Below are 25,879 nucleotides of genomic sequence, written 5' to 3'. Positions count from 1 at the left end.
ACAAATTCTTGAATACAGCTCGTCTGTCTGGAACCCATACTACATTGCAGACATCAATACAATTGAACGTGTCCAGAAATATTTTACAAGAAGAGTTCTCCACTCCTCTGGATACAACAAAATACCTTATGCCACCAGACTTGAAATCCTGGGTTTAGAAAACTTAGAACTCCGCTGCCTCCGAGAGGACCTGTGTTTAACTCATAGAATCATCTACTGCAATGTCCTTCCTGTTGAAGACTACTTCAGCTTCAATCACAACGATACAAGAGCAAACAATAGATTTAAACTTAATGTTAACTGCTTCAATCTTAATTGCAGAAAATATGACTTCAGTAACAGCGTTGTTAATGCTTGGAATACACTACCTGACTCTGTAGTCTCTTCTCGAAGTCCCCAAAGCTTTAACCAAAAACTGTCTACTATTGACCTCACCCCTTTCCTAAGAGGTCTATAAGGGGCGTGCATAAGAGCACAAACATGCCTACTATTCCTGTCCTACTGTTTCCTTTCATTATATATATGCTTATATATTATGTAGTTATTTTCATGCTTATGCTTATATATACTGTTGTGACAAATAAACATAATAAAAATAATAATAATAATAAAATAAGATTCATCCTTTAGTAAGAGACAAGAGTGGCTACACATATTTGTAATCCTGCCAAGAAATAAACATAAAACATAAGCATAAAATTAAGCTGTTCTCCTTAAAGGAAAAAAAATGTATTGTCTTCAATTTGCCATGAGACAACTTCTGAAAAAAGGGCTCTGTTTATTGCAAATCTGGGTCAATTTCAAATTATAGTTTAAGAGAGAAGCAGCTAAAATCGATGGAATAGTTTTTCACACAGAAATCAGCAATTTGGCGTTTCCAGATTGGGGACATAAAAAAGTTTGCATCGGGTTTAATGACAGGAGCTCAAGATTCATCCGTCATGAAGTTTATTGCCCTAAACCTCCAGTCTCGACGCCGACATCAAAAAGGTGAAATATTGCATTGCGACGCCACAATGCAAGCTCCACCCTTCTCTACGTGTCTCACGTCGTCACAACACCGCACACAAGTATATATAAAAGGCGTAATTGGGTAATAATATTCAAATCGTTTGTAGTTTGCAAGGAGATGGCAGCCCTGGTGAAGCTCCCGAGCTAACTCTATTTCCGCATTACTGTTTTTAGTTTCTTTTGCTCAATACTTTTATTCTTTCCCTGTTGTTTAAATAATGTGGTCGAGCAGGAACGCGGAGGAGAACTGAAGAAATAAATCTAAAGGTATTTATGAATGACGTTCATAGTAAGGGAATGTATCCCTATAGTAAAAGATAGTGGAGGGTGGAGAGAAAAGATGCTCCAGGGAAGCAAAACGGCCATCCGTCCAGACCAGCCCACGTGGCCTCTGTCCACTGCAAGACAATGCGCACCGTTTAGAACCCCTCCCATTCACCACTCAAGCCCCGCCTTTTGGAAACCAAACGATCCAATCAGTGGAAGCGTAAGTGAAAGGACTTCGAGTCGCTCTTTTCTGTATTACGGCTCGCGAATGGACGAACGACGGAGCCCCGGGGGTTGAAGGCGGCCGCCTTTCCCCCACCTCCCATCCTGCTTTTTTGGCGATCGGTTCGGAAAGCTGTCAATCTAGGTGGGGAAGTTTACTATTGGCTCACTCAAGGGAGAAAAAAAAAAAAAGCAAGCCGGAAAGGCGGGGACTGTGCCCGTTCGCCGAGGCTATAAAAGAGCGAGACAAAGGCGGCCGCGAGGCTGTTTTTTTTAATCTCTGTGTCTGGCGCCATTTTGTCTTTGGTCGGACTCTGAGGAGGAACAGCGTCGTGTCGCCGTCAGGCCCCATCTCAACCGCCATCATATTCGCCATGTCGAGAGACCGTTTTCGAAGCCGTGGAGGCGGCTTCCATCGGCGCGGCGGCGGCGGAGGCCGTGGCGGCCTCCCCGGCAACCACGACTTCCGATCGCCGCCGCCACCGAGCATAGGGGTCGGCATGGGGCAATCGCGCGGCAGCCACCATCATATGGGCGGCGGCGCTCCCGGCGGCGCCCCGAAGTCGGAGCCTCCTAAGCCGCCGAGCTCGACTTCCACTCCGCCTTCCTCCGCGGCCTCCGTTTCCTCCAGCCCGGCAGCCTCGTCGCCTTCCTTGGGGCCGAACCAGAATCAGATCGGCGCACCGCCCGCGACCTCGTCTTCGGCCTCTTCCAGTTCCACACCAAGTTCGGCCTCGGCACCCGCCGCTCCATCAGGGCTCCAGAGCGGCAGCCGAGGCGGGGAGACGCAGCCGCCGCCGCAGAGTAACGCGCCGTCGAACCAAAGCTCCGGGCAGGGCGGTTCCAAGAAGGGAGCCGGCCCATCTACCGGAGGAGGAGGACCCACAAGTGGCCTGAAAGGAGGGCCCGGAGGGCCCCAGACAGGCGGCCCGAAGAGCAGCGGCGGCCCTGGACAGCAACACCGCGGCGGCGAAAGGCGCGGAGGGCAGAGCCAGCACCAGCATCAATCTCAGCACCAGCACCCCCCTCCGTCGCAGCAGCATGGCGCGGGGGACGAGAAGGTCTCCGACGCTGAGGTAAGCGGAACCGCGGCGGCCCCTCCCGGCTCTGCCTTGACACAAGATGGCGCCGGTGGGTCCGTTCTCTGCCGCGCTCCTTCCTCGACAAGCGCTCTCTGCCGCCATTTTGGGCGCGGGAGTGCGCATGCGCGAGGGCCGGATCCTCGGAGGGCTCTGCAGTGGGGCGTGGCGGCCGACGAGCTCGGGGAAAATGGCTTCCTTTCTAAAGAGCTACCGCCTTGATCTTCCCGGAACAGAGTCGGCTTGCTGTCTATTCAAGTCCTGATTTTTGGTACCTTAAAGTGATTGATTAGACACAGGAACAGTTTTTTCCCGATCGCCATCACTGCTAAACAAAATTCCCTCAACACTGTCAAACTAGTTATTAAGTCTGCATTGCTATTAATCTCATCGTTCTTATCACCCTTATCCTCCCACTTAGGACTGTAACTTTGTTGCTTGTATCCTTATATTGACTTTCTAATATGATTTGATTGCTTATTTGTTCCCTATGACTATCATTAAGTATTGTGCCTTATGATTCTTGATGAACGTACCTTTTGTGTACACTGAGAGCATGTGCACCAAGACAGATTCCTTGTGTGTCCAATCACACTTGGCCAATTAAGTATTCTAATGGCAGTATCCTTGATCACACAAATCACACTATTCTGAGAAAAAGGCCCTTAGTAGGCTGACTGTTCGTAGGGTGCCTGCTTCACTGCAGGAACTGGCCCTTCTCTTGATAATCTTGGGGCCAGTCACAGACCATGCAAAATAATATGCAGGGGAACTACAGTGGGAAGTGATTCATCATTGTTTTCTTCCTAGGCCCGATAGTGAAAGCCTGGCCCAAGGCAGAACTAGGATGGTTTCTAAGATCCTAACCTGGTGTCTTTACTGCACGCTTGTTCTCTTGTGTGTATATATCCAGAAATATACTCAGCAATATAGAGAGCCAGTTTCATGTGGTTATGGTGCTGACTTAGAAAGCAGAAGTCTGACCTTTAGGCCTCCTTTAAGTACCAAAGCTGGCTGGGTGACTGCATTTCTCACTTTCTCAGTCCAACTCACCTCACCTCACCGAATGATTGTTGTGGGGAAAAGAGGAAGATGTAGTGGGTATGTTTATATATATAAAAAATCTGTACAATGTGCCACAGAGGTGAGCAAGAAACTTCCAAATTTGCTCATGTCTCCTTTAACCACCATTTTGAATTCTCTATTAGCCACAATGTTAATAGCGACCTAGTTACTCTCAATCTAAGTTACTCTCAATCTAAGGCAAGCAACATTGTAGTGTACAGTATTAAAGTGTTCTTTTAGTTTTATTGTAGTTTGTAATGTGCATTCTGAAAGAGTTTAGGTTCACCAAAGGTTGGCCATTTATCTGGTAACCTGATTTAGTAACTAAACCGTAAATAGGTTTATATAAAACAATATGTATGAAGCATAGTTTGCAGATGCCACTATTCTTAAATCAAGGAATCATATGCTTTGCATTAGTGGTTTATGGTTTATGTGAACTAAATTAAGCCTGATGGTTTTTCCTTCAGGGCCATTGTTGGCTACTTTGTTTCTATGGTAGGGTAATAGGAGTATTAGCAGTGGCACTTGTGATGCTTTGAAACATTTTTTTCATTTTCTAGTTTGAATTTCCTACACAAAAGGAATGACATGATAGATTGCCTGTTTCATGTGGCATTTTTCTGTATGATGATTTTTATATATATAGTTGCATATTTTTGAATATTGAAACTGCTACATAATACCATAGATGAATGTGATAGTGATGAATTGTATTACAATTGTGATACTTTTAATAGAGATATTGAAGTAAAGGCCTAATAAATGAAATTTAGTGCTGTGCTAAGTGGCTTGGGAGAAAATGATGCCTATACAAGACAGTTTAGATAACTGGTATCCAATGTTTTGGTTTGCCTGAGCTGCATTGAATGAAGAGGAATTGTCTTAGGCTATGTATAAAATATATATTATACTGTAGTTAGTGTAAAATTATGATCCGGGCACATTATTAGCTGTCCTGGGCTATAATTATGATCAGTGTCTTTTTTAATAGGTGGTGCAGATTTAAAGTTTCATTAATGTTTGAATTTGTGATTTCTTACTAGTATAGGTGCTATTAGGCAAAATTTAATGGGGAACCTGGAAAGGCATACTGTGAAGTACTTACAAAATGCAGTGATAGTGCCTTAGCTTTTAGCCTAAGTGTTAAGGGTGCAGGCATTACATTTCTTTTCATGACTGGGTAAAGGTAACTTTATTCAATTTTGACATGTTCTGTACAATTTTCGTGAAAGAAGCTTACATTTAAATGCAATAGAAAAAATAGTTATTCTTTTATGTAAAAATATCATCTGGTGCACCATGTACATAGGCAGCCAATGCTTAAGAGAATTCTCCCTTTCTTTAAAATACTGCAGGGTCAGTGCAGTGATGGTTGTTGATTGAGTATGTGATAGATCCATTAAGTCTTTCTAAATGGAAAATTGTCAGATTGCTCAGTACTCTCTTGAAATATTGAAATGTAAATGAAAGTAAATATGAAAAAGGAATAATAGCATACAAAAGTGGGTATTTCTAGGCTGATCTACTGTGTTGGCTTGGATATGGAGTAAGCTATGAGTGCAGTCAGAGTCTATGCTTGCATGACACTATGTAAGAGGGGAATAAATAAAATTATGTGAGTGCGTTTTAAATACAAGCATTAACTTTACCTTTAATTTTGTTAGGGTTTTAAAGCAAATCTGTCACTTTTGAGACGCCCTGGAGAGAAAACATATACTCAGCGCTGCAGGCTGTTTGTTGGGAATTTGCCTGCTGATATCACCGAAGATGAGTTTAAGAGATTATTCTCTAAATATGGTGAACCAGGAGAAGTCTTTATTAACAAGGGAAAAGGTTTTGGCTTTATTAAACTGGTAAGCATTGATGTTCAAGGTTTTTTTTTAAAAGACTTTTAATACTAAGATTATTCTTACATTGTTTAACATTCTTCTAAATTAAGATTTATTAACCTATCCACAGGAATCTAGAGCTTTGGCTGAAATTGCAAAGGCAGAACTTGATGATATTCCTATGAGAGGAAGGCAGCTTCGTGTGCGTTTTGCCACCCATGCTGCTGCTCTTTCTGTGCGTAATCTCTCCCCATACGTGTCAAATGAATTGTTGGAAGAAGCCTTCTCTCAGTTTGGTCCAATTGAAAGAGCTATTGTGATAGTAGATGATCGTGGCAGATCCACAGGAAAGGGCATTGTGGAATTTGCGTCTAAGCCTGCAGCACGGAAAGCATTTGAACGTTGTACTGAAGGTGTCTTTCTTCTGACAACGTAAGTAGGCCTCTTTGTTTATGTAGCTTAGTAACTGAAGACTGGACTGAATTTAAATAAAAGCTTTAAGCTTAAAGGCCAGTATTTAAACCAAACTCAATACTTTGTCTCTGATTTTCAGCACTCCCAGGCCAGTTATTGTGGAGCCTCTTGAACAGCTGGATGATGAAGATGGTCTTCCAGAAAAGCTGGCTCAGAAAAATCCAATGTATCAAAAGTAAGCGGATGCAACCATGTAGAATTGCCACAACCAAACTGTATTTAATAATTTAGAATATGTGTTTCCTTTTACTCTTATAGTATATCTAGAGGAGTATGCCTTTCCACATTGTGATTTGACTCATTCCTGTTTTCAATAATGTAAATTAGAAATTTTCTGGAAAAGTTTATATTGCTTTGAATTACGATAGTTTATGTATTTTTCACTTCGATTTATTAAGTGATTATTTTCAGTTTTTTCTTGCAGACAGAGTGGGTCACCTAGCATACTTAAATAAAATGGAATAGTTTCATTTGATGAATTTTTGTAGCTTAAATATATCTAAAACATTCAGGGTTTTATTTTGAAATTATTTAAATTTAGTATTCTTTTATCTTCTAGGTTTTTAAGCAAATAACACTTAGCGTCATGTGTTAACATATTACTTAAGGCATCTTTACTTAAATAAATAATTGCAATTTGATTTTGAGTTTATCTAGAACAATATCAGTTAAATTAAAGGCAGCTGGAATAAACATTTGGACTGATGAGAAGCAATAGTACTATCAGAATTTGTGCCCAAATCTTATATTTTGCAGGCTTTTTTTTTTTTTAAAAAAACCCACAAATTAAAAATGCACAGTAGTCCACTTGAAGTGGAAAACTGAAAAGTAGGGCATTGTTAGCAGGAGATGGAGCACAAACTTGTCAGTTCCAGCCAGGCTCATATTGTATTCATTGTATTAACTATTTTGATGGAATGGTGCCTTTCAAAAGTATACTGAAAAAGTCAAAGGCTCTGTAACTGTCTTAAAACTACAGTTATCTTCTGTACTTGACTTTCTGAGTGGCAGTACAATAGCAATCTGTAGATGAAGAAATGTGTTATAGCATGTTTGTTTTATCAGCATCATTGCTAGTGATTTTGAAAACCATAAATTTTCATTTCATTTTCAATTGGATTTCTAGGGAGAGAGAGACTCCACCACGATTTGCGCAACCTGGAAGTTTCGAGTATGAATATTCTCAACGGTGGAAATCCTTGGATGAAATGGAGAAACAGCAGAGAGATCAAGTAGAGAAAAATATGAAAGATGCCAAGGACAAACTGGAAAGCGAGATGGAGGATGCTTATCATGAACATCAGGCAAATCTTTTACGCCAAGGTATAGGGCACAGATCCCTGGCAGAGATTTTGCTTGCTTTCTCCCATTTTTTTCCTCAAGTTTTCACCATTGGTATTCTAATGTTTATTTTTACCCTAGTACAGTGATGGCAAACCTTTTAGGCACCGAGTGCTCAAAGTGTGCGTGCGTGGCCAAACTTCAAGGTGCAGATGCATGCGTGCGCGTGCCAGCTGGCTGGTCGGAGTTGCATGTGCGGCAGAGACCTAAAAAGCTGTGGCAATGGCTTGTGTGCCCACAGATAGGATTATGCGTGCCACAGGTTTGCCACTACTGCCCTAGTACATCTTAAATATAAATTTACTGTTTTTAGGTTTATTACATTTATATAGCTGCCCATCTTATCGTTAAAGGTGACTGGATGGTGCAAAGCAGCTGGATAAAGCAGCTAATATAAACATCTAAAAAGCCACAATAGTAGCATAAAAATAAAAATACTAGCTATGGTGAAGAGAGGGTAAAATGCTGATTATGCTCTTGTGTCTAGGATTCTCAGGGAACCAGACATTTATCTTGATGGCTTCCACTCAATAAGGGAGCCATCAATTCCTGGGAATTCTAGGCCTGAGAGCATAACCGATCCAGTAAATATCAAAAGTGATGGTACCACTCACTCACATATTTACTGATGGTAAATATCAAAAGTGATGGAACCATTTCAGGGGGAAGGATGTACCATAATGTGAGTGCCAGTTACATTTGATTTGCACAGTCTTTCTCTTATAATCTTACTGCTGTTTCAGAAAAAAGTTAAGCTGAAAGTATTTTGTCTTCCATCAATTGCCTAGGTAGTAATGTGTCTCCTAAGTGTTTTATGTAAGAATCATTCACTAAAATAATCTGGAGACAAACTTGTCTATACCAATTTGCTTGTTAGGCTTTTTGCATTTAATAAATTATTTCAGGGATGCCCATCAAATTTAGATTCTCTTTAATTGATAGAAACTCATAATTGATTATTAAATAATGGTTGCTTAAATGGTCATATACTTACAGATCTCATGAGGCGACAAGAGGAACTGAGACGCATGGAGGAACTTCACAATCAAGAAATGCAGAAACGAAAAGAAATGCAATTGAGGTAATTTGAACATGTTATTCTGTATTTAGCTACAAGTTTTGTATGTAGCTGTGGACAATCAAAATTGCTTAGAACCAAGTGAAGGAATTAGTGGAGGATTAGTGCTGTGTTTTTGTTCCGCCTTGTCTCCTCCCAATAGATTCATTTATTGTAATTCAAGAAGGCTTATTTACAGTAACTATTTTGAAGTCTTAGTTCAAAGACTAAGTAAGAGTAAACATGAGTAAGATAGGATGATTTTGTGATAAAGTGAATTGGTACACTATTCAAGTCTTCTAAAAGTACAAATTATAAAAAAGCAATTGTATTTTCAGACAAGAAGAAGAACGACGTAGGCGGGAAGAAGAGATGATGATCCGTCAACGTGAGATGGAAGAACAAATGAGAAGACAGAGAGAAGAAAGCTACACTCGAATGGGTTACATGGATCCTGTAAGTCAGGGCTGGAAGAATCCCAGTAACCTAGTTGCCCAGATGATCCCTAGGAATAAATTTTAATCCTTATTTAAAAGACTTTTCCTAATTTTGAGGATGTAAATCTGGATCTTGGATTGGTACCTGCTATCTTTATAGTTGGTCATTTTGCTGGCTTTTGTTACAGGATTAGAAGTTATTGTCTCCCAGCTTCTAATCCAGGTGCACATTACAGAGCTTGTTCTTAAAAATGTTTTTTTTCTTTGCAGAGAGAAAGAGACATGAGAATGGGAGGTACCAGTGCAATGAACATGGGAGGTAAAATAGCTTTCCAATTAAATCTACCTGCATAAGTCATTGTAATCTATCTGATGCATAATCATTTGATTATTTTTTTAAATAGATCCCTATGGTACAACTGCTCAGAAATTCCCACCATTAGCAGGTGGCACTGGCCTTGGCTATGAGACCAATCCCGGAGTTGGACAAACATCTATGAGTGGCACTATGATGGGAAGCGATATGGTAACGTATCCTGTGGCAGCTTGACCTTAGTTCTAGAGATTTTTTTTTTCATTAATTCTATAACCTACACTTTTAGATAGGCTTCCCTTTTCCAGCAGTTTTTTAATAGCAAGAAGCTTATTGAGCAATGTAAAACAAAGTCTAGTCTTTGCCAGTATGGTTACAGGTCTGCTCAGATATTTCCGCAATGGATATTAGCAGACTTCCCTGTGATCAGTTGGGTTGGGAGTAGTCTGGCTAAACTTACAAGGAGCTTTTAGTTCTGTAATCTAACAACCTGCCTGGAAGGGGAGGGGGAGCACACATTCTTGTTGAGTTAGCTTAAGGAGCAGAAGTGGTCTTGTGTCACTTTCTGAACTTGAGTTAACTGTGGTGCATAGAAATTTGTATAAAGGAAGACGAAAATAAGTCTAAAAATATAGTTACACTATACTTTTACTACTTGCTAACGTAATGGGTTCATCACAGGTAGAGAATATTTAAATTACCTCTCTTATTGTACACATTGGCTTTTGACACACAATATGTGATGAGGAAAGAAGTAATTCTTCAGGTAGGCCACTCATTAGCAATCTGTTTCTTGAGCAAGTTGCTTGTTGACTCTTAAATAATACATGATTTGGTTATGGTGCTATTTTAAGTTTCCTGACTATAGACGGAGCTGCTGGATCAAACTAAAGATCCATCCTATTCCCAAAGTGGTTAACTGGATGCTTCGGGGGATGTCTGAAAGCAGTAGCTTCTTCCCCTGTTGTCACCAATATTCAGGGGCATATTAGCTGCAGACAGTACACTTGTTTTCCAAACACTTTGAACTTTACTTCCTGTTCCTGTACTTGTAGGCTTCGGAGAAATTCTTGATTTTACATTATACGTGAAGCCTCGGAGTAGTATAATGGTAGTACAACTGGTAAATAGAATTACTGAAAATCTAAGTCTAATCCTTCTTGTCTGATACACATTCTCCTTAAGAGTTTAATCTAACACATAAAATAGTGTTGGGGGAAGGGGTGGAGGCTATTCTAGTACTGGAAGTTTTGCTACATGAGATGGGCTACTTGTAGCTCATGTGTCACTTAACATAGAAACCAATACCATTTATTTAATCCCAAATTCTGAAGATGCCCTGTCGCTGTTTTGACCGTGTAGCTCAAAGGAGTCTGCAGTTAGTCATAGACTTCTGTTGAAATAGGTTGTCTGGTAAAACCTGGATGTGTGTTTTCAAAATTAACAATGCAGTGTATCAAACTTTTAAGTATCTCATTCACTTGTAATTGGTGGCACTAGAAAAAAAAGCCTGAAATTTCAGTGAAGCACTGTGCTGTCTTTCTAAAGTATGTAAATTTAGAAACTTAGTAGAAATTGTCTCCTTTACAGAATTTGTTCATTCATGACACTTGGCCTTTGGCAGTCTAATAACTGTAAGCCAGTTGTTAGAGGAAAACTGATGGAGTTTTACTTTTATGCTAGAAATCCAGACTCTCAGTGACTCCATGATTGGATACTTATGCAAATCAGTGAAGGGCTCATGCATATGTTTTCTCATCTGTGATGATTGTGGCAGTAGCATTCTGGAATCTAGACTTTTGTTTGTGGGGTTATTGGGGAGCAAATTGAATGTGAGCCTTTCACAAAGAACATCTGCATGCGTATCTAGTTAAAGGATTCATACAGCTAGTCTGAGGAATTATACTGAGTGAATTGGCTCTGTTGTTAAGCTTGAGTGCACTGGAAAGCTGTTTTTTTTGTAAAATAGTTCCTATGCTACCCTGAAAGCACCAATAATACCAACATCAACATCTTTTGATTCATTACACCCTCCCTTGTGCCTGGTACATCAAGAAATGAAGAAAGATCAGGTAAATTGAAAAGTGAACTGGTCTGCTTTATTTTAGATTAGTTGAGCTTTAGTGGATTCAGAGGAGACCAGTTTGAATGTATTCAGATACTGTAAAATAATAATGGACTCTTTGCTATCCTTACTCTGAAGTCATAGGACCTACCGCAGTGGAACTATTTAAAGAAGCTTAACATTGTGCAAACATTTAGTGGTTGTCTTGTCTTGGCAATTTAACCAGGTGCATACTATTTCTTGTGCTTTCATAGGGTCAGTGGCTTTTGAAAACCATTTAAATAAATAGACATGGTCCAAGTAACTTCAAGAAAGTGGTCTTATACCTTTTAACTAGGCATCTGCTATTTATATAAGATGGCTGATGCTTTAGGAAGCTCCTGGGCTTCTTTGTACCTTGTTCACTGACGGTGTAGATGAGCGATTGTAGCAAATAACCAGAATTTCTTTCAAAGAGAATTCTTGGTTCAAACCCATACTAATGCTTGAATTTTTAGCACTTCAGGGAATATCTGTTTGCTGAAACAGACATTTCAGAATGGATCAAGTTGGGAACATACCACAAGACATGTATTAAGTTAAACTAATTATTAAATTACCCTTTTTTCCTTTCTATGTTCCCGGTACCTGTGGATCGACTCAATGGTGATTGTATCGACGAACGTTGACTGCGGAACCTTCTAATATAAATTCTAAACACACATGGACATCAACTACACATAATGAACTCTTAATTGTTCTAATAGCGCCCTGAGCGATTTGGACAGGGAGGTGCGGGGCCTGTAGGTGGCCAGGGCCCTAGAGGAATGGGGCCTGGAACTCCTGCAGCTTATGGGAGAGGGAGAGAAGAATATGAAGGCCCAAACAAAAAACCCCGATTTTAGATGTGACTTGTAGATTTTTCATTCCAGTTTGTTTTATTTGTCTTGTTTAGACACTACTTTTTTTTTTTTGATTCTTGCATTTTAGTAAGAAAGCTATGTTTTTATGGATGTTAGAAACTTAAAATGACTTAGAATTTGTAAGTGGTCTGGGCAAAAAAGTAATTATGTAACGCAGTGTTCTAAACTTAGCTTTTTTGATGTATAACGTCCCTACCTTGATGGCAATGTACCGTGTGCCATATGAAATCCCAAGTGTAAACTTTTTTTACTGTGCTTAAAATAAATAGTCTATACGTAGCAAGATTCTTTTATTATAAATTTCTGAGCATAGAGGGCAAATAACACTTCAAAAAGGCAATGAATTTCTTGAAATCTGGAGTGTAGCACAATACATGTGGCTGGGATGCTTCCATGCCATCAAGTCTAAAATATCTCTGCAATTTTAAAATCTACTTGAACGTCGATGTTTAATATCACAATGAAGTCTTACCCTTAGAAAAAGTTTTGAGAATTTGCAAAACTGACTAATTATTCAAGTATACATTTTGCAATTTTAACTTCCTTACAATGAGGAAGCAAACTGGGTTTTGGTGAAATAAGATCTTTAACTTAATAAACGATGTAGTTCAGTTTTGAACAAGGAGATGGGAAGGAAATGGGTAAGGGCATGTAATCTAATAGTATTGGCTGTTGTCTCTCCAAAGGGCATTTCCATGCCAGCTGTTATAAGTCATAGCATGACTTTCTATATGTTACTTAGCATTTCATTCTTTTAATAAGACTCAAAATATGAGATCTGGTTGATCTATTTCACTTCTAATTCTTTTCCTAGTTAAGCCTTTTAGTGCCCCCTGGATATTTTCTTAACAGAATCCTTGATGATTGAATATATCTATTGAAGTTGCAATCCAAATATTGGAAGGATAAATTTTTTTCTTGATTTCACCAGCATAATCTTGATCCAAAAGGTTTGAGCGTTGGTGGGCATTTGTGTGTTAAATTTAATATCAAAACGCTTAAATGCAGAAATGAAATATCCTTTGAAGTTTCAGGATTAAAGTAGTAATTTATTAGATTAAAGCCTGGCATACAGAAATCTAAGCATCATTAAAATTGACAGATTTTTTTTCCTTGGACAACATAGTATCAACTTGTGCTGTTGATGTGGTAGGGTTGAATCATTTTATATTTATTAAAATGCTGTAAGAAGTCTAAGCTGTGTTGGACTATATACCCTTCGTACTTAAAATACTGGGTGGATAGTTTCCTGGTATAGAAAAGGTATAAATGAAGATGAACCAGATCAGAGAACATTCTGTGATTAATCCTGTTGGGTTTTTTTATTCAATAACTTGGGGTGCTTTAAATATTTCAAATAAGGGTGGGGAACTTTTTCCGCCCTCATGGGGAGCCATTTTATATCTGCTTAAAACAAGTTACTTTGGGTAATGTTCCATTTACTCTACCTTTTTTCCCCAGAAGATTGTTGAGAGAGGGGCGTAAAACCTTTGGCAAGTCAGTACTGATTACTTGCAGGCATCCTGTTTTGGCTGGTTTTTTTCCTTTCAACTGTTGACACTTTCTCTGTGCTTGGGAGAACCAGAATGCCATATGTGGTCCCCCATCCCTACTTTAAATGTCCTAAAGCTGAGGAAGAATCAGTTACCTGTAAGCCGCTCATAACTGCAGCGTATGAAACTTCACTGCCATCAGTTATTACGTATTTTCATTCTGCAAAATGGATTGACTCAAAAGCTTGTGCTGAGCAAGCTTTTTGAAAACCCAAGAAATGATAAACAGCTGATATTCAAGGTTGCTGGACTGCCTCATTTAGTGTTGTGGTTGAATTGAGCTATATTCCCAGAAGCTTCAAGAAGTTACCATCAAAGGGGAAAGAACACCCACAGTTCTTGCATTGACTTCTGATGTAGAGAAACCCTTGTGATACAAATGTGGACGTTAACTGTATCCTGGGCTGCGTACAGCTCAGTTCTGCTTTTCTCAAGGAGGTGTTCATGGACACCCATTGTAGGAAACACCAAGACTGACAGTGGTGGGGAAATGGAAATGGAAACTAATTTTCAGTTTATTTTTCAGATTACATGCCATTTTTCCTTAGGATGCTGGCACATATCCTAAACCATGTTCTTTTGTAGTACTGTAATCTTGGAAGAGTGAAGGAAGCTGATGGTCCCATTTCCTTCCTAAGGTTCATCTCTTGTTTACATTTTGTCTAAATTAGGCTGATATTAAAACGGGAAGGAAATCTTGAGGGGCCGATGTAGATTTTTAACACTTTATTGGGCTACTGTTGCAAATGTCCTTATATAAAATACGCACAGTAGTCTGACTTCCAAAGGATAACAAACAGGCTGATCCCTCGGTAGCAAACCAATTGTTGGGGAGTTTTCATTGAATTGAATGTTTCATCTTTTTAGCTTTTTCTAAATGGATTTAAATATTTAGGCTTAACAGATGATGCCTTTTCAGCAGAAGCATAACTATTCTACTTCTGCATGCCATTAAGCCTTTAAGTCATGCATAAGTTACCCAATTCAAGGGTCTACTCATGTTTAACAATCATAGCATGCTATAACCACATCCTTATTAGTTGTAATAAATGAATTTCTGTTTCTGTGCGTATTTTGTGGTATATCTGTTTTTAAAAAGTTCTTGGCATCTCCTTGGCAACCACTTGTGGCAGCATGCTTTTCTCTGGAGTTTGAGACTGCAATATGACACTGTTTAAAAATAGTGGCCTGCTATGTAACAGCACTTAGACAGCATTTCCGCAGTGCATAACTGTGAGGAACGTAGTACCACAAGTGGCAATGGACATTAGCACCTGGATGTAGTATTCCTGCTTGCTCCAAGATTCTCATTGTCGCCTGCATACAGGTAGGTAAAAAGAACTATAATCTAACTTGGTGACTTTCTGTGTAATCTTGCTATGGGGGTATTCTGGCATCACACTACTGACAGTGGGATTTCAGTGCAGCACTTCTCATACTGTACGGTGCTTAGTTTTGAGGCCTAACCTGCAATCAGCATTAGGCAAGCTGACTAACGATGCTGACACTTGTGCCTCAGACCCGTGATTTCTTCGTGCATATGACTTGTTTCTTTCTTCACTGTGTGACAAAGATATTTTATAGAGTTCGATGGGAGGGGAAAGTGAGTTCAATCTATGCATAATTTTACTGCTCATGGTCTCCATTGCGTGTAGGAATGGTTGCTTTTAGTTCATATTAGGTATATATTAAAAGTTGTGTGAAAACACTTCATGGTCAGGCAGATAAAAGCATTGATATTTTTCCCTTTTTAATAGTAAGTTGCTCTGTTAGGTTTGAAATAGTATTGAAGTATTTTGTAACTCTAGTGTCAAGTTAATATAATATGGGTGGCCGGCTGTGGGATGATGACTGATACCATAAAAAATAATAATTGAGAGCTCCCCTTACTCTAATCCATGCATCTTACAAAAAAGTATAAGTTACTTTGCTTACTACTTGAACAAAAAATAGGGTTTTATATCTAATGTAGTTGATGAGCAAAAATAGGGTTTTATATAATGTAAGTTGCCCTCCAGAACTATTGGCTTTGTTGTGCTAGCTAGGTCTATCTTATGTGTCTTGAAAGCAATTCATAACATTTGGCTCTTGGATCAATTCATAAGATACAGCAATGCTCAACTTAAAACTGAAGTGCAGTTCTGTCAAATTTCATGTTTCAGTGTGTTTGAAGAAAAAGGCTGCTTTGTGAACAGGATTCAGCAGTGAATCTTAACAGCCAAGTAATGGATTGGAGTTCCTAGTCTTTTGTACCTGGGTGGTTTGCAAGAGAAGAGTGTTTTTTTAAAGTCCCTTGTCAATATGAACAGTAGACATACTGAGAGAAGGTGTACTTTAAATCCTATGAACAGCATGTTCACTGTGGAACTAGTTATATTCTAAGCTGGATATACCAAGTAGTAATATAACGAATTCAGTAAATAAGTATGTTTGCTATATAACTGGGCTGCAGATATATTCAACCATAGTAACTACTCAGTTTGAACCAATATGCCAATGGCTTAATTGAAGCGTGGGGATTATCTCTCTTGACATAAGTGAATTTTTAGTAAACAGGTGAATTGGACTCCAGTTTCTTATGTACATGATTAACTGCAGTTGTAAAGAGAAATACATTTAAGTCTTTAAGGGCAGTAACTGATCAAAACATTTCTTCAGTGTGAAAGTGGCATAAGAAATAACAAAAAGTGCTTGCATTGTATTCCATGTTAAAGCTTTTTTGTTCTGGTCTTTGATTTCCCCTTTGCAAAAACTGACGTCAGAGCTCAGAAGTGTGATGCCAGAATACATTATGCGTACTTTGCTAGGTTCTCAGTTCCGGTTACTAGTGCTATGTGAGGACAGAAGCACTTTCCTAACATTATTGGGGGGAGGCTTTGTTAACAGTATGGAAAAGCTTCTATTGGCTGAAGCTCTCTCACCCCCAAGACTAGGAAACACCTAAGCAACCAGGGGGCTGAAACTGCAAATAACTTCAAGCGGCTGATCAGGAAGGCCTGTGGTAACTTCTAAAATTGGAGCCCAACGTGAAGAGATTGTGCTTTTTTAGGTTTGTTTGGACCATTGGTTGTTTTCCACCATCACAGCTAGCAAGGTTGGAATCAACAGGTCAGTTGCAGATCTGTCTTTATGCTATTTGCTGGGCTTAAGCAAATGCTGCAAGAGAGGGGGTCCTGGGGGAGGGGGAGAAGAGGGAGGCATCTCCCATTCTGTCTGTTCCATTAGCAACTGTTTGTGGAAGCCCAATGGTGGTGTATTACCAATCCCCCCCCCTTCAGAAAACTTCGACATTGAATATTGGCACAATGAAATGTGGGAAGGGATGGCTGCAGACAAATAGCTAGGGAGAAGAAATATAATTTGTATTCCTATATGACCTTTTGTTTCGCAAAAGTAATAAATTAAGATGTGGTCTTGAAACTGGCACATTGGCTGGCTTGGCAGTGTTTCTGACATTACAAGGGCCATTAAGAATTAGTTGCAGGTGGAAAGGTTGACCTTTCACTTTATGCCCTTAATAAGAACATTTGAAAATGGCTAGGGACAACAACCACAGGGGGGAAATCTGTAATAGGTCTAGCAAGCAAATTCTTCTCTGTCTTGTAAAGATTCAGAAAGCTCTGGCTTGTCCTTCAATTACCTGAAAAGATTATTTGCTTTATGGGGTGGTAGGGGTGCATGGCAGCAATTCAGAGAGGCAGTTAAATAGCTGAATGCAATGGCTTTGCACTTGCACCTAAGGGGCAGTGTACCTCTGGCTGCAACTGTCCTGATTAGGCAGCATCTGTTCCAAGGGGCAGTTCAGGGTTAAGTCTTAAGAATAGTTGCAATTGTTCACTATCCTGTGTTTCAGTCTTTGGAATAAAATATTCATCTCCTTCTTGTGCCCCTTGCTACCCAATGACTTATTAGTGGCTTTTGTAAAATTCCCCTCAATTTTACAAGTTTGTAAGTTGCATTTAATGTTTAAACTTAATTTTGTTTTCAGAAATATTTCAGTCTATTTTCCCCTACTAACTTTAATTCTTATCCTTTAGGTGAAGATAATATCAGCTGGATGAAACTGGAACACTCCCATATAAGGTAAGGCTTTCACTTCATGGAACTAAGGGTTATAAGCCCTCCCAAGTAAAATAAAAGTAAGACTAGTGACTTATTTGCTACATGCAAATGAGGTCATGGGAAATACATACATACATACATATACATATACATACATACATATATCCATATATCCTTTACTTTTCCTCTTCTCCCAGTCATTTTTAGTTTTCCATTTTAAGTATAAAACTTATTGTTACTAGCTTATGCTATGCTATATTTTAAAAATTTTCCTCTCTAAATTTATATTTACGGACAAAACAGAAAAAAAGTCTTTAAAGTCTAGGATTATATTATATTGAAAACAACTTGTTATCATACTCCATGTTACAATGAAAACAATTTTATTTTGCAGTTGACCAATAACCAGTATATGCCCACGCAAGTGAACGTTGTAGAGAGAAGTCGTCTGCAATATGTAGGTAAGGAAATGGGGCTAAGTTCTTGTTGAACGTTTGAAGGGTTCATTCATTCATTCATTTTGTTCAATTTGTATGACCACCCATCTCACCAAGTGGCTCTGGGCAGCAGTTCAAGAGTAGCAGATTGCTGGTAGAACTAGAGATGTGATGAGGATCTTTTTTTGTGGATACAGTGAAATAGAATGAAGCAGAAAATGAATTGCTATCTGTTAAGCAGGGGATAAGCTCTGGCGTCACAACGTCTCTTTCAGTTCTCGAATTTTCTCTAGCCAAGCTGCCCATGAAATGAATCACTTGTTGCAGTGGTCCCGTCCCCCCAATAACAGTTAAAAAACATCTTAATGACATGCATATCAGAGCAGTAGATGTACTAAGGAGCATCTCTTAAATTCTACTGCTAGAAGAAAAAATTATGGATAAGGCTATTCATATAGGGCCGCGGTGTGGCTCAGGCTGTAAGATAGCCTGTTATTAAACACAGCTGCCTGCAATTACTGCAGGCTCGAGTCCCACCAGGCCCAAGGTTGGCTCAGCCTTCCATCCTTTATAAGGTAGATAAAATGAGGACCCAGATTGTTGGGGGGGGGGCAATAAGTTGACTTTGTATATAAATATACAAATAGAATGAGACTATTGCCTTACACAATGTAAGCCGCCCTGAGTCTTCAGAGAAGGGCGGGATATAAATGTAAATAAAATAAAATAAATAAATATAAAATCGTGACAGGTGGCTAGCCTTTTTTTTTTGCTTGGTTCACATTTAACAAAAGCAGAGTTATGACCAAACAAATCCAGGTTTAGTCTGATCTTGGCTTTTATCGAAGTTATTTTTTTGGAACACTAGCAGGTTTTCCGTTGGTTAAGAGTCTTGAAGCTGCATGTAACTCTGATGTCAAGTCTTGATTTGCATTTAATATGATAAACCCAATTTAAACGATACATAGATATCCTGGAAAGCAAAAAATGAAATAGAAATAAAAGTAAACATGCATATAGCAATAGTATAATTCAGCCATAAAAATCTTGATTTCTTGCTGGTCAGTGTAATAATCCTCTAATATTTTTTCTCTACAGGAGAAGAATGGTACATTTGATTGAAAAAAGGAGGAGTCCAGGAATGCAGTAGCACTTTCTTAAAATCTTCAATAAACTATTCAGAAACATAATGATTAGTGTCGGTTCTTGAAAGAGCTCAATTTACAATTGGTGCTGATTTGGAATATCAGAAGGAAGGTGGGAGCAGCCTCAAGCGCTAAATATGTCCAACTTCATGCCCCCAAAACTGCTGCTTTATAAGTTAAGCTCTTCAGTAGGTTATTTTGGAATCAGGCTGAAAAGCTGCATTGATTTTTCCAGTGTTTAGTTCCTAGTTGGCTTTTTTTATTTTGCAGTATATTTTGTAACCCTCAAATTCACTTTTGAAATATCTTCCTATTTCTAGCATTCCGCTGCACCCTTTCTCAATATTCTGTAATTCATTATCTCATTTGAGGGCTGGAACCAATTTCAAATAGCTTCCTGGTAAAACAGCAATATAGAAATAGACCATTTGAGCTACAATGATTTGAGTAGTGAACCAGATTGGATCCAAATTTGCTGGAAGGTTTCAAAACATCCTGAATTCAGTTACTAGTTTACATTCATACAGGTTTGTTTGAAAACTGTTAGATACATGCTTGATGCAGTCAGAAATCTCTGGCTTGATTAATTGGGAAAAGAAAACTTAGTTTTTCTGCTAAATGACCAGGATTCAATTTCACAAGTCTTCCCTTTAAAAAAAAAAAGAAATTTCTTCACTTGGATCAGGGATAGACCAACTGGCTCATTCTTGTCCTGATGGTGAATAATTTAAAGTTTGATTCCTTGCCTTAAAATCTTCCTGCTGCCAGTTTCTTCCAAACTTCACATAATGGCCGGAATAGCTCAGGCTGTTAGAGCCTGTTATTAGAACACAGTAGCCTGCAATTACTGCAGGTTCAAGCCCGGCCCAAGGTTGACTCAGCCTTCCATCCTTTATAAGGTAGGTAAAATGAGGACCCAGATTGTTGGGGGGGCAATAAGTTGACTTTGTAAAAATATACAAATAGAATGAGACTATTGCCTTATACACTGTAAGCTGCCCTGAGTCTTCGGAGAAGGGCGAGATATAAATGTAAACAAAAAAAAAATATTTCTTTGTAATTTGGTCTAGTGGTTAAGTCACCACAAGGCTAGAAACCAAGAGAGTGGGACTTCTAGTACTGTCTTAGGTAAGAAAGTGGTTGGGTGACTTCAGGCAAGCCAGTCATTCAGCCTAACCCAGGAGTCAGCAACCTGCGGCTCTAGAGCCACATGTGGCTCTTCGGGCCCTCTGCGGTGGCTCCCTGTTGGGTGATCCCACCACTGGCTGGCCCCACCCCTCGCCTTCAGAGAGAGGAGGGAGAGATGGGGGGGGGGAGAGATGTCAAAAGGTTTTTGTGGTTCTTGGTGTTTTAACAACCGGTTCTCTGCCCTAATGACCAGTTGGGTAGGCATGGCTAGGGGGTGTCATGTGACTGGTGGAAGTGACTAACATCGAGTTGGCCATGCCCATCCAGGTTTTGTGGCTCCTGTTTTGTGTGGGAAAATGGTCCAAATGGCACTGAGTGTTTAAGGTTGCAGACCCCTGGCCTAACCCATCTCAGTCTGTTGGGGAAAATAGAAAGGAGTATTGGGTATGTTTGCTACCTTGAGTTACAAAAATAAAAAAAGATGAGATGAAGAAATTAAGTAAAAGTATGCTTGTTCACAAAGCCGAACAACAAAGTTAACTCCTATTCAGTTACTGATAAATATTGCACACGGTTCAAGCTTGAATTTTTTATGTGAAGGCTTAGACATTGAAAGCTAAGTGGAGGCAGCTGGCGGAATTCACAAAAGGGGACAAACAGTATTGCTCTTCATCCAAATTGCAATGAAGATGGAATACGGTACTCCTCTGGCTTTTGGGGGCACTAGGAGAACCTCCATTAATCCATATCTACCTCCATGTTTCTCGCATTATTACCAGCCATGCTTTTCAGATTTATTGGAAAGGCGCAGTAGATTTCCTCAGGTAAGTTTGCTTTTGTTGGTACCCTTAGTAGTTTTACAATAGGTGAACAAGCTTACAAATGGCAGGTGAGGCCTGGAGAAATAGCATCCTGGCTTGCAATATTTGTTTTTTTATAGTTTAGTGAACATTACAAAATAATCTAAAGTAAAAGAAAATGCAGGAAAGGAGAACAACAAAAAAACACCCCCCAAAAAATGATACAAAGAAACTTGCCACAAGTACACACAACGAAATTTGTCACCTTAAATGTTTTTATCCCTAAAACAGTCTTTAAAGCCTTATTCAGTCATGGTTCGCAAAAGTCCACTTAGGTTTATTGAGATGTCTATATTAAATTTGATCAAGTTTAAATTCATTTTATTTTCAATGCTCCTTTAACCCCTTCAAATATTGTCCTAGAACATTTCTTTCCCCCCCATTTTACCATTTCTTAAAATCCTTCAAACCTTGTAACTTCAATATAGGAAAGTTATCCAGATCACTGAATTCTAATAGCCAGTGGAGGTGTAGTGATTCCTAGCAGCTGTTGAAAACAACTCTTATATTAATAGAATGCTGATATTTGGCAGAAAATCTGCCAAGGACAAAAAATCAATATTTGCAATGCTTTTCATCCTATAACGACTCACTTTCCAGATTATGAGCTTTGTGACTACCACCTGATACTAAAGAATAATTCACCTGATTGCTAGCATTTTCATTTTTTTAAAAAAGTATATTTGGCAATCAACACCTTGAGAAATTAGATCTTCCATGAATATTCCCATTGTTTCATATTCTAATGGGAAACATGGTTTTGGGAACTAAGTGAATTTGGAGTGGAAACTTTCAGAAAAGACTCAAATCCCGAGTAAGGAAAGTGTAAGAAAAACCAGAATATGGGTAGTCCTCAACAACTGTTCCTTTAGCAACTGAAATTGCAACAGCACTGGGGAAAAAAAGACGTCCTTACACTTGAGGTTGTCTTAGCATCCTCATGATCATGTAATCAGAATTTGGGCGCTTGGCAAACCCAACGTGGGTGTATGAAATGCAGGATCCTGAGGTCAAATGATCGTCATTTGTGACATTCCCGACAGTCAATGGGGAAATCCAGATTTACTTAACAACTACATGACTCAATGCAGTTATTTGTTTAACGAGCATAGTGCAAAAAGTAAAAATCCATCTTGCTTATTAGCACTGGAAATTCTGGTCCCAACTGTCGTAAATCAAGCACCTTCTGTAATCTCACCTTTTATTTTGTAGCAGATGAGGCACAGAAATTCACAGACGAGTTTTCAAAATTCTGTGGTTCTATCCTACAATAATTCCGTACCCGTTTCTCAACCTGGACTGTTTTGATGGGCAGAGACACATCAACTGCCCTGTTTAAATTATGCATCAATTTAATCATGTTAACTTGCTTCTGAATCATCTTTCAGCTGCAGCTTACATTTATGTCCTAATTGCACAACTTGCAAATCTCTTTAGGTATGCCAATTGGATTTTGGAACTGCCTTTTTAAAGAGGTGTATCAAAATATTAAATGTTAAATCTAGCAGTTCTCTCTGGATTGGATAATCAATGTTAGCACGTTTCCCTTCAGGAAAATATTGAAGGGAGACAGTAAACCTAGGCTTAACTTTTTTAATTTCTCCCATGCTTTTAACTGAGTATTATCAATGATCTAAGCACTGAATGATTACACCAGAGATATTAGCAGGCCTTCTAAGGGTCCACATAGTTTTATTTTTAATACATTTTCAAAATAGAACCGGTACCCGAATTCCAAAGACCAGGATAAGAATAAGCTACCTTCTCTCAAGCTTCCTGGGGCAGGAATTCAAACAAAAAGAGATGGTTGCTGGAATTGCCCTTCTTCCAAAATGAACTTGGACAACAGCTTGAAGAAAAAGTGTACCTACTTCCATTTTTCTAAACCCATCCGCCTTACTCCAAAACCAGCTCCTCCTTGCAAAGCCAGCAGTGAAGTCCTACAGCATGGCCGTAGACAATTGGCTCACCACACCGCACACGATTTCATCGTCACTGGGTTGAACTGCAGACGACTGTGGCAGAGAGACCTACCATTGCTACCCCAGATGAGGAGGCCAAAGCTGGAGCTCCATGTTTATCTTCCCAGTGAGAAAGACGGCGAAGTTGTTTGGGAAGAGATGGAGCACAGACTGAGTGGTTTAAGCTTGCAAAATTCCACTCTGAAGTAAATCTAAAGCTGTTAAACACTCATGCTTTGTAACCCAAAGTCAAATGAACTGCCTGATACTAATGCTGGTCTCTACAAGACGTGTGTATCTACAGAAGAGAATATTCAGCTTGAGGTTGAACTGCGGGGACCGTAGAAATGGTGGTAGACTTTAGGAGAAACCCTTCAATACTTCCACCTCTCACAATACTAGACAACACAGTATCAACAGTAGAAACCTTTAAATTTCTAGGTTCTATCATATCGCAAGATCTAAAATGGACAGCTAACATCAAAAACATCATCAAAAAAGGACAACAAAGAATGTTCTTTCTGCGCCAACTCAGGAAGCTCAAAACTGCCCAAGGAGCCGCTGATCCAGTTCTACAGAGGAATTATTGAGTCTGTCATTTGCACCTCTATAACTGTCTGGTTTGGTTCTGCAACCCAACAAGAAAAACACAGACTTCAGAGGATAATTAGAACTGCAGAAAAAACAATTGCTACCAACCTGCCTTCCACTGAGGACCTGTATACTGCCCGAGTCAAAAAGAGGGCCGTGAAAATATTTACAGATCCCTCACATCCAGGACATAAACTGTTTCAACTCCTACCCTCAAAACGACACTCTAGAGCACACCAGAACAACTAGACACAAGAACAGTTTTTCCCCGAAGGCCATCACTCTGCTAAACAAATAATTCCCTCAACACTGTCAAACTATTTACTAAATCTGCACTACTATTAATCTTCTCATCGTTCCCATCACCCATCTCCTTCCACTTATGACTGCATGACTGTAACTTTGTTGCTGGCAATCCTTATGATTTATATTGATATATTGACCATCATTTGTGTTGTAAATGTGGAACCTGATGAACATATCTTTTCTTTTATGTACACTGAGAGCATATGCACCAAGACAAATTCCTTGTGTGTCCAATCACACTTGGCCAATAAAAAAATTCTATTCTATTCTATTCTATTCTATTCTATTCTATTCTATTCTATTCTATTCTATTCTATTCTATTCTATTCTATTCTATTCTGAGCTTGGTGGTTTTCTTGCAGACGTTTCATTTCTCAGCTAGGCAACTTCGAAGACCCCACATATCTATCTGATTATTCTTTTTCATGAAAACAAATGTTATGCAGTGGGGAGAAAAAGGTTAAAAAAATACAAGCAAGCTGCAGCTAAGAAAACAGCAGTATTTAATTTGCATTATTTACTGTTCCTTATCATACCTCTCCATCTTTGCAAATCATCCTTGCTTCACATTTCATACACTCCTTTTCATTTCCTACATAGAAACAAAAACTGCACGTAAGAAATGTTTTTGCTCTGTAAGCAAGGCTTCTATTTTTCTTTTCTACAGTGTTTAAATGTTGCTTTTTAATTGCTTTTGGTAATTACCAATTGTTTGATGGGGTTATGATCACTGAAGAAGTTTCATGCAATGTAATTTCCCCTCACCACACCTGCTTGCTGAGTTTTCTCAATTTGAAGACACCCAGCCCCTATCCCTCCATTAGTTCTTTTCTAATAGAAATTTGTAACTCCGTTAAACTGTGGAGTTGGAGCTCTCTGAGCTTGGGGTCCCCCCACCCCCCAGACATTTCATTACCTACCCAGCTAGCATCATCAGTGCCAGCTGAATAATGAAATGTTTGCAAGCAAGCTCAGAGAGGTTAACAGATAATGATGAAGCATGCTTCCCCTTCTTCACAATGTCTGATGGAGCCCTTTCCTGTTTTGTTCTTATCTTCACATCATTCTTAACTTTGAGTTTCATGGCATTCTATGTATTTTGCTTTTTCTTCCCCTCTCCTATATGGATGCGTTGGTTTTCTGACCTTCCCAAAAAGATTTTATTTATTGTATTTGATCACTTTGGTTGCTTTGCAATTAAAAAAAAAAGCAGAAAAAGATCTACCAACTCCGCCCCCCCAAACAACCCCAATGTAACACCAAATCAAATCTTAGAGAGGCTTTTCCACCTCTGGCCTGAGAAAGGGTCTAACTTTTTCTAGGAACCCCCCTCCCCACATCCTTTTCCCATTAGCTTTTCCAGGCAGGGATCCTCTTTATACCTGACAGATTTAATTCTTCAGCATGATCTCTTCCCCACCCTCAACACCCAACCACAGATCAGACTTGCCCCAGCTGCCCCCATAGCGTGGTTTAAGCCGGAGGGATTCTTTTTAAACGTACCCATTTACATTTGAATAAAAGGAGACGGTAGGGACCGTCTTAGCCAACGCTTAATATAACAGAAGAGACAACCGTGAAGATGCTCCGTTGGAAACTCAGTCCCTAGATCTTTCAAGGGGCGTGCATAAGCGCACAAAAGTGCCTACCGTTCCTGTCCTATTGTTCTCTTCATTATAGTATTATATGCATACTTTTACTTATACTTTTACATATATATACTTTTCTCTCATGATGAATTATTGTTTATGTTGATGATTGAATATACTGT

At 39.3% G+C, this 25,879-nt stretch overlaps 1 protein-coding gene across 3 annotated transcripts; it reads left to right on the top strand.

Annotated features, from left to right (window-relative positions):
• Positions 1-1,712: 1,712 nt before the first annotated feature.
• Positions 1,713-19,307, top strand: SFPQ (splicing factor proline and glutamine rich). 3 transcript variants are annotated; one of them, XM_058195044.1, is made up of 12 exons: positions 1,713-2,576; positions 5,312-5,500; positions 5,607-5,908; positions 6,030-6,126; positions 7,069-7,273; positions 8,288-8,372; positions 8,687-8,804; positions 9,056-9,104; positions 9,190-9,311; positions 17,656-17,701; positions 18,075-18,141; positions 19,216-19,307. In XM_058195044.1, the coding sequence occupies exons 1-10, from the start codon at positions 1,875-1,877 to the stop codon at positions 17,677-17,679; spliced, it is 1,893 nt and encodes a 630-aa protein (XP_058051027.1). In that variant the 5' UTR covers positions 1,713-1,874; the 3' UTR covers positions 17,680-17,701; positions 18,075-18,141; positions 19,216-19,307. The 3 variants fall into 3 exon arrangements, with proteins under 3 accessions (XP_058051027.1, XP_058051025.1, XP_058051026.1); XM_058195042.1 differs by having other exon boundaries at positions 1,714-2,576; positions 11,910-17,701; XM_058195043.1 differs by having other exon boundaries at positions 1,725-2,576; positions 6,030-6,125; positions 7,077-7,273; positions 11,910-17,701.
• Positions 19,308-25,879: the final 6,572 nt, after the last annotated feature.

Source organism: Ahaetulla prasina, chromosome 10 (assembly GCF_028640845.1).
Source record: "Ahaetulla prasina isolate Xishuangbanna chromosome 10, ASM2864084v1, whole genome shotgun sequence".
NCBI lineage: Eukaryota > Metazoa > Chordata > Lepidosauria > Squamata > Colubridae > Ahaetulla > Ahaetulla prasina.
This window is presented reverse-complemented; position numbering and strand designations above follow the sequence as displayed.

Excerpts from the sequence above, each read along its gene's own strand:
- SFPQ (XM_058195042.1), top strand. The coding sequence starts at position 1,875 with ATGTCGAGAGACCGTTTTCGAAGCCGTGGAGGCGGCTTCCATCGGCGC. Across the intron at positions 7,274-8,287 it reads GGCAAATCTTTTACGCCAAG|ATCTCATGAGGCGACAAGAG; the intron begins GTATAGGGCACA and ends ATATACTTACAG. Across the intron at positions 9,105-9,189 it reads CAGTGCAATGAACATGGGAG|ATCCCTATGGTACAACTGCT; the intron begins GTAAAATAGCTT and ends TTTTTTAAATAG.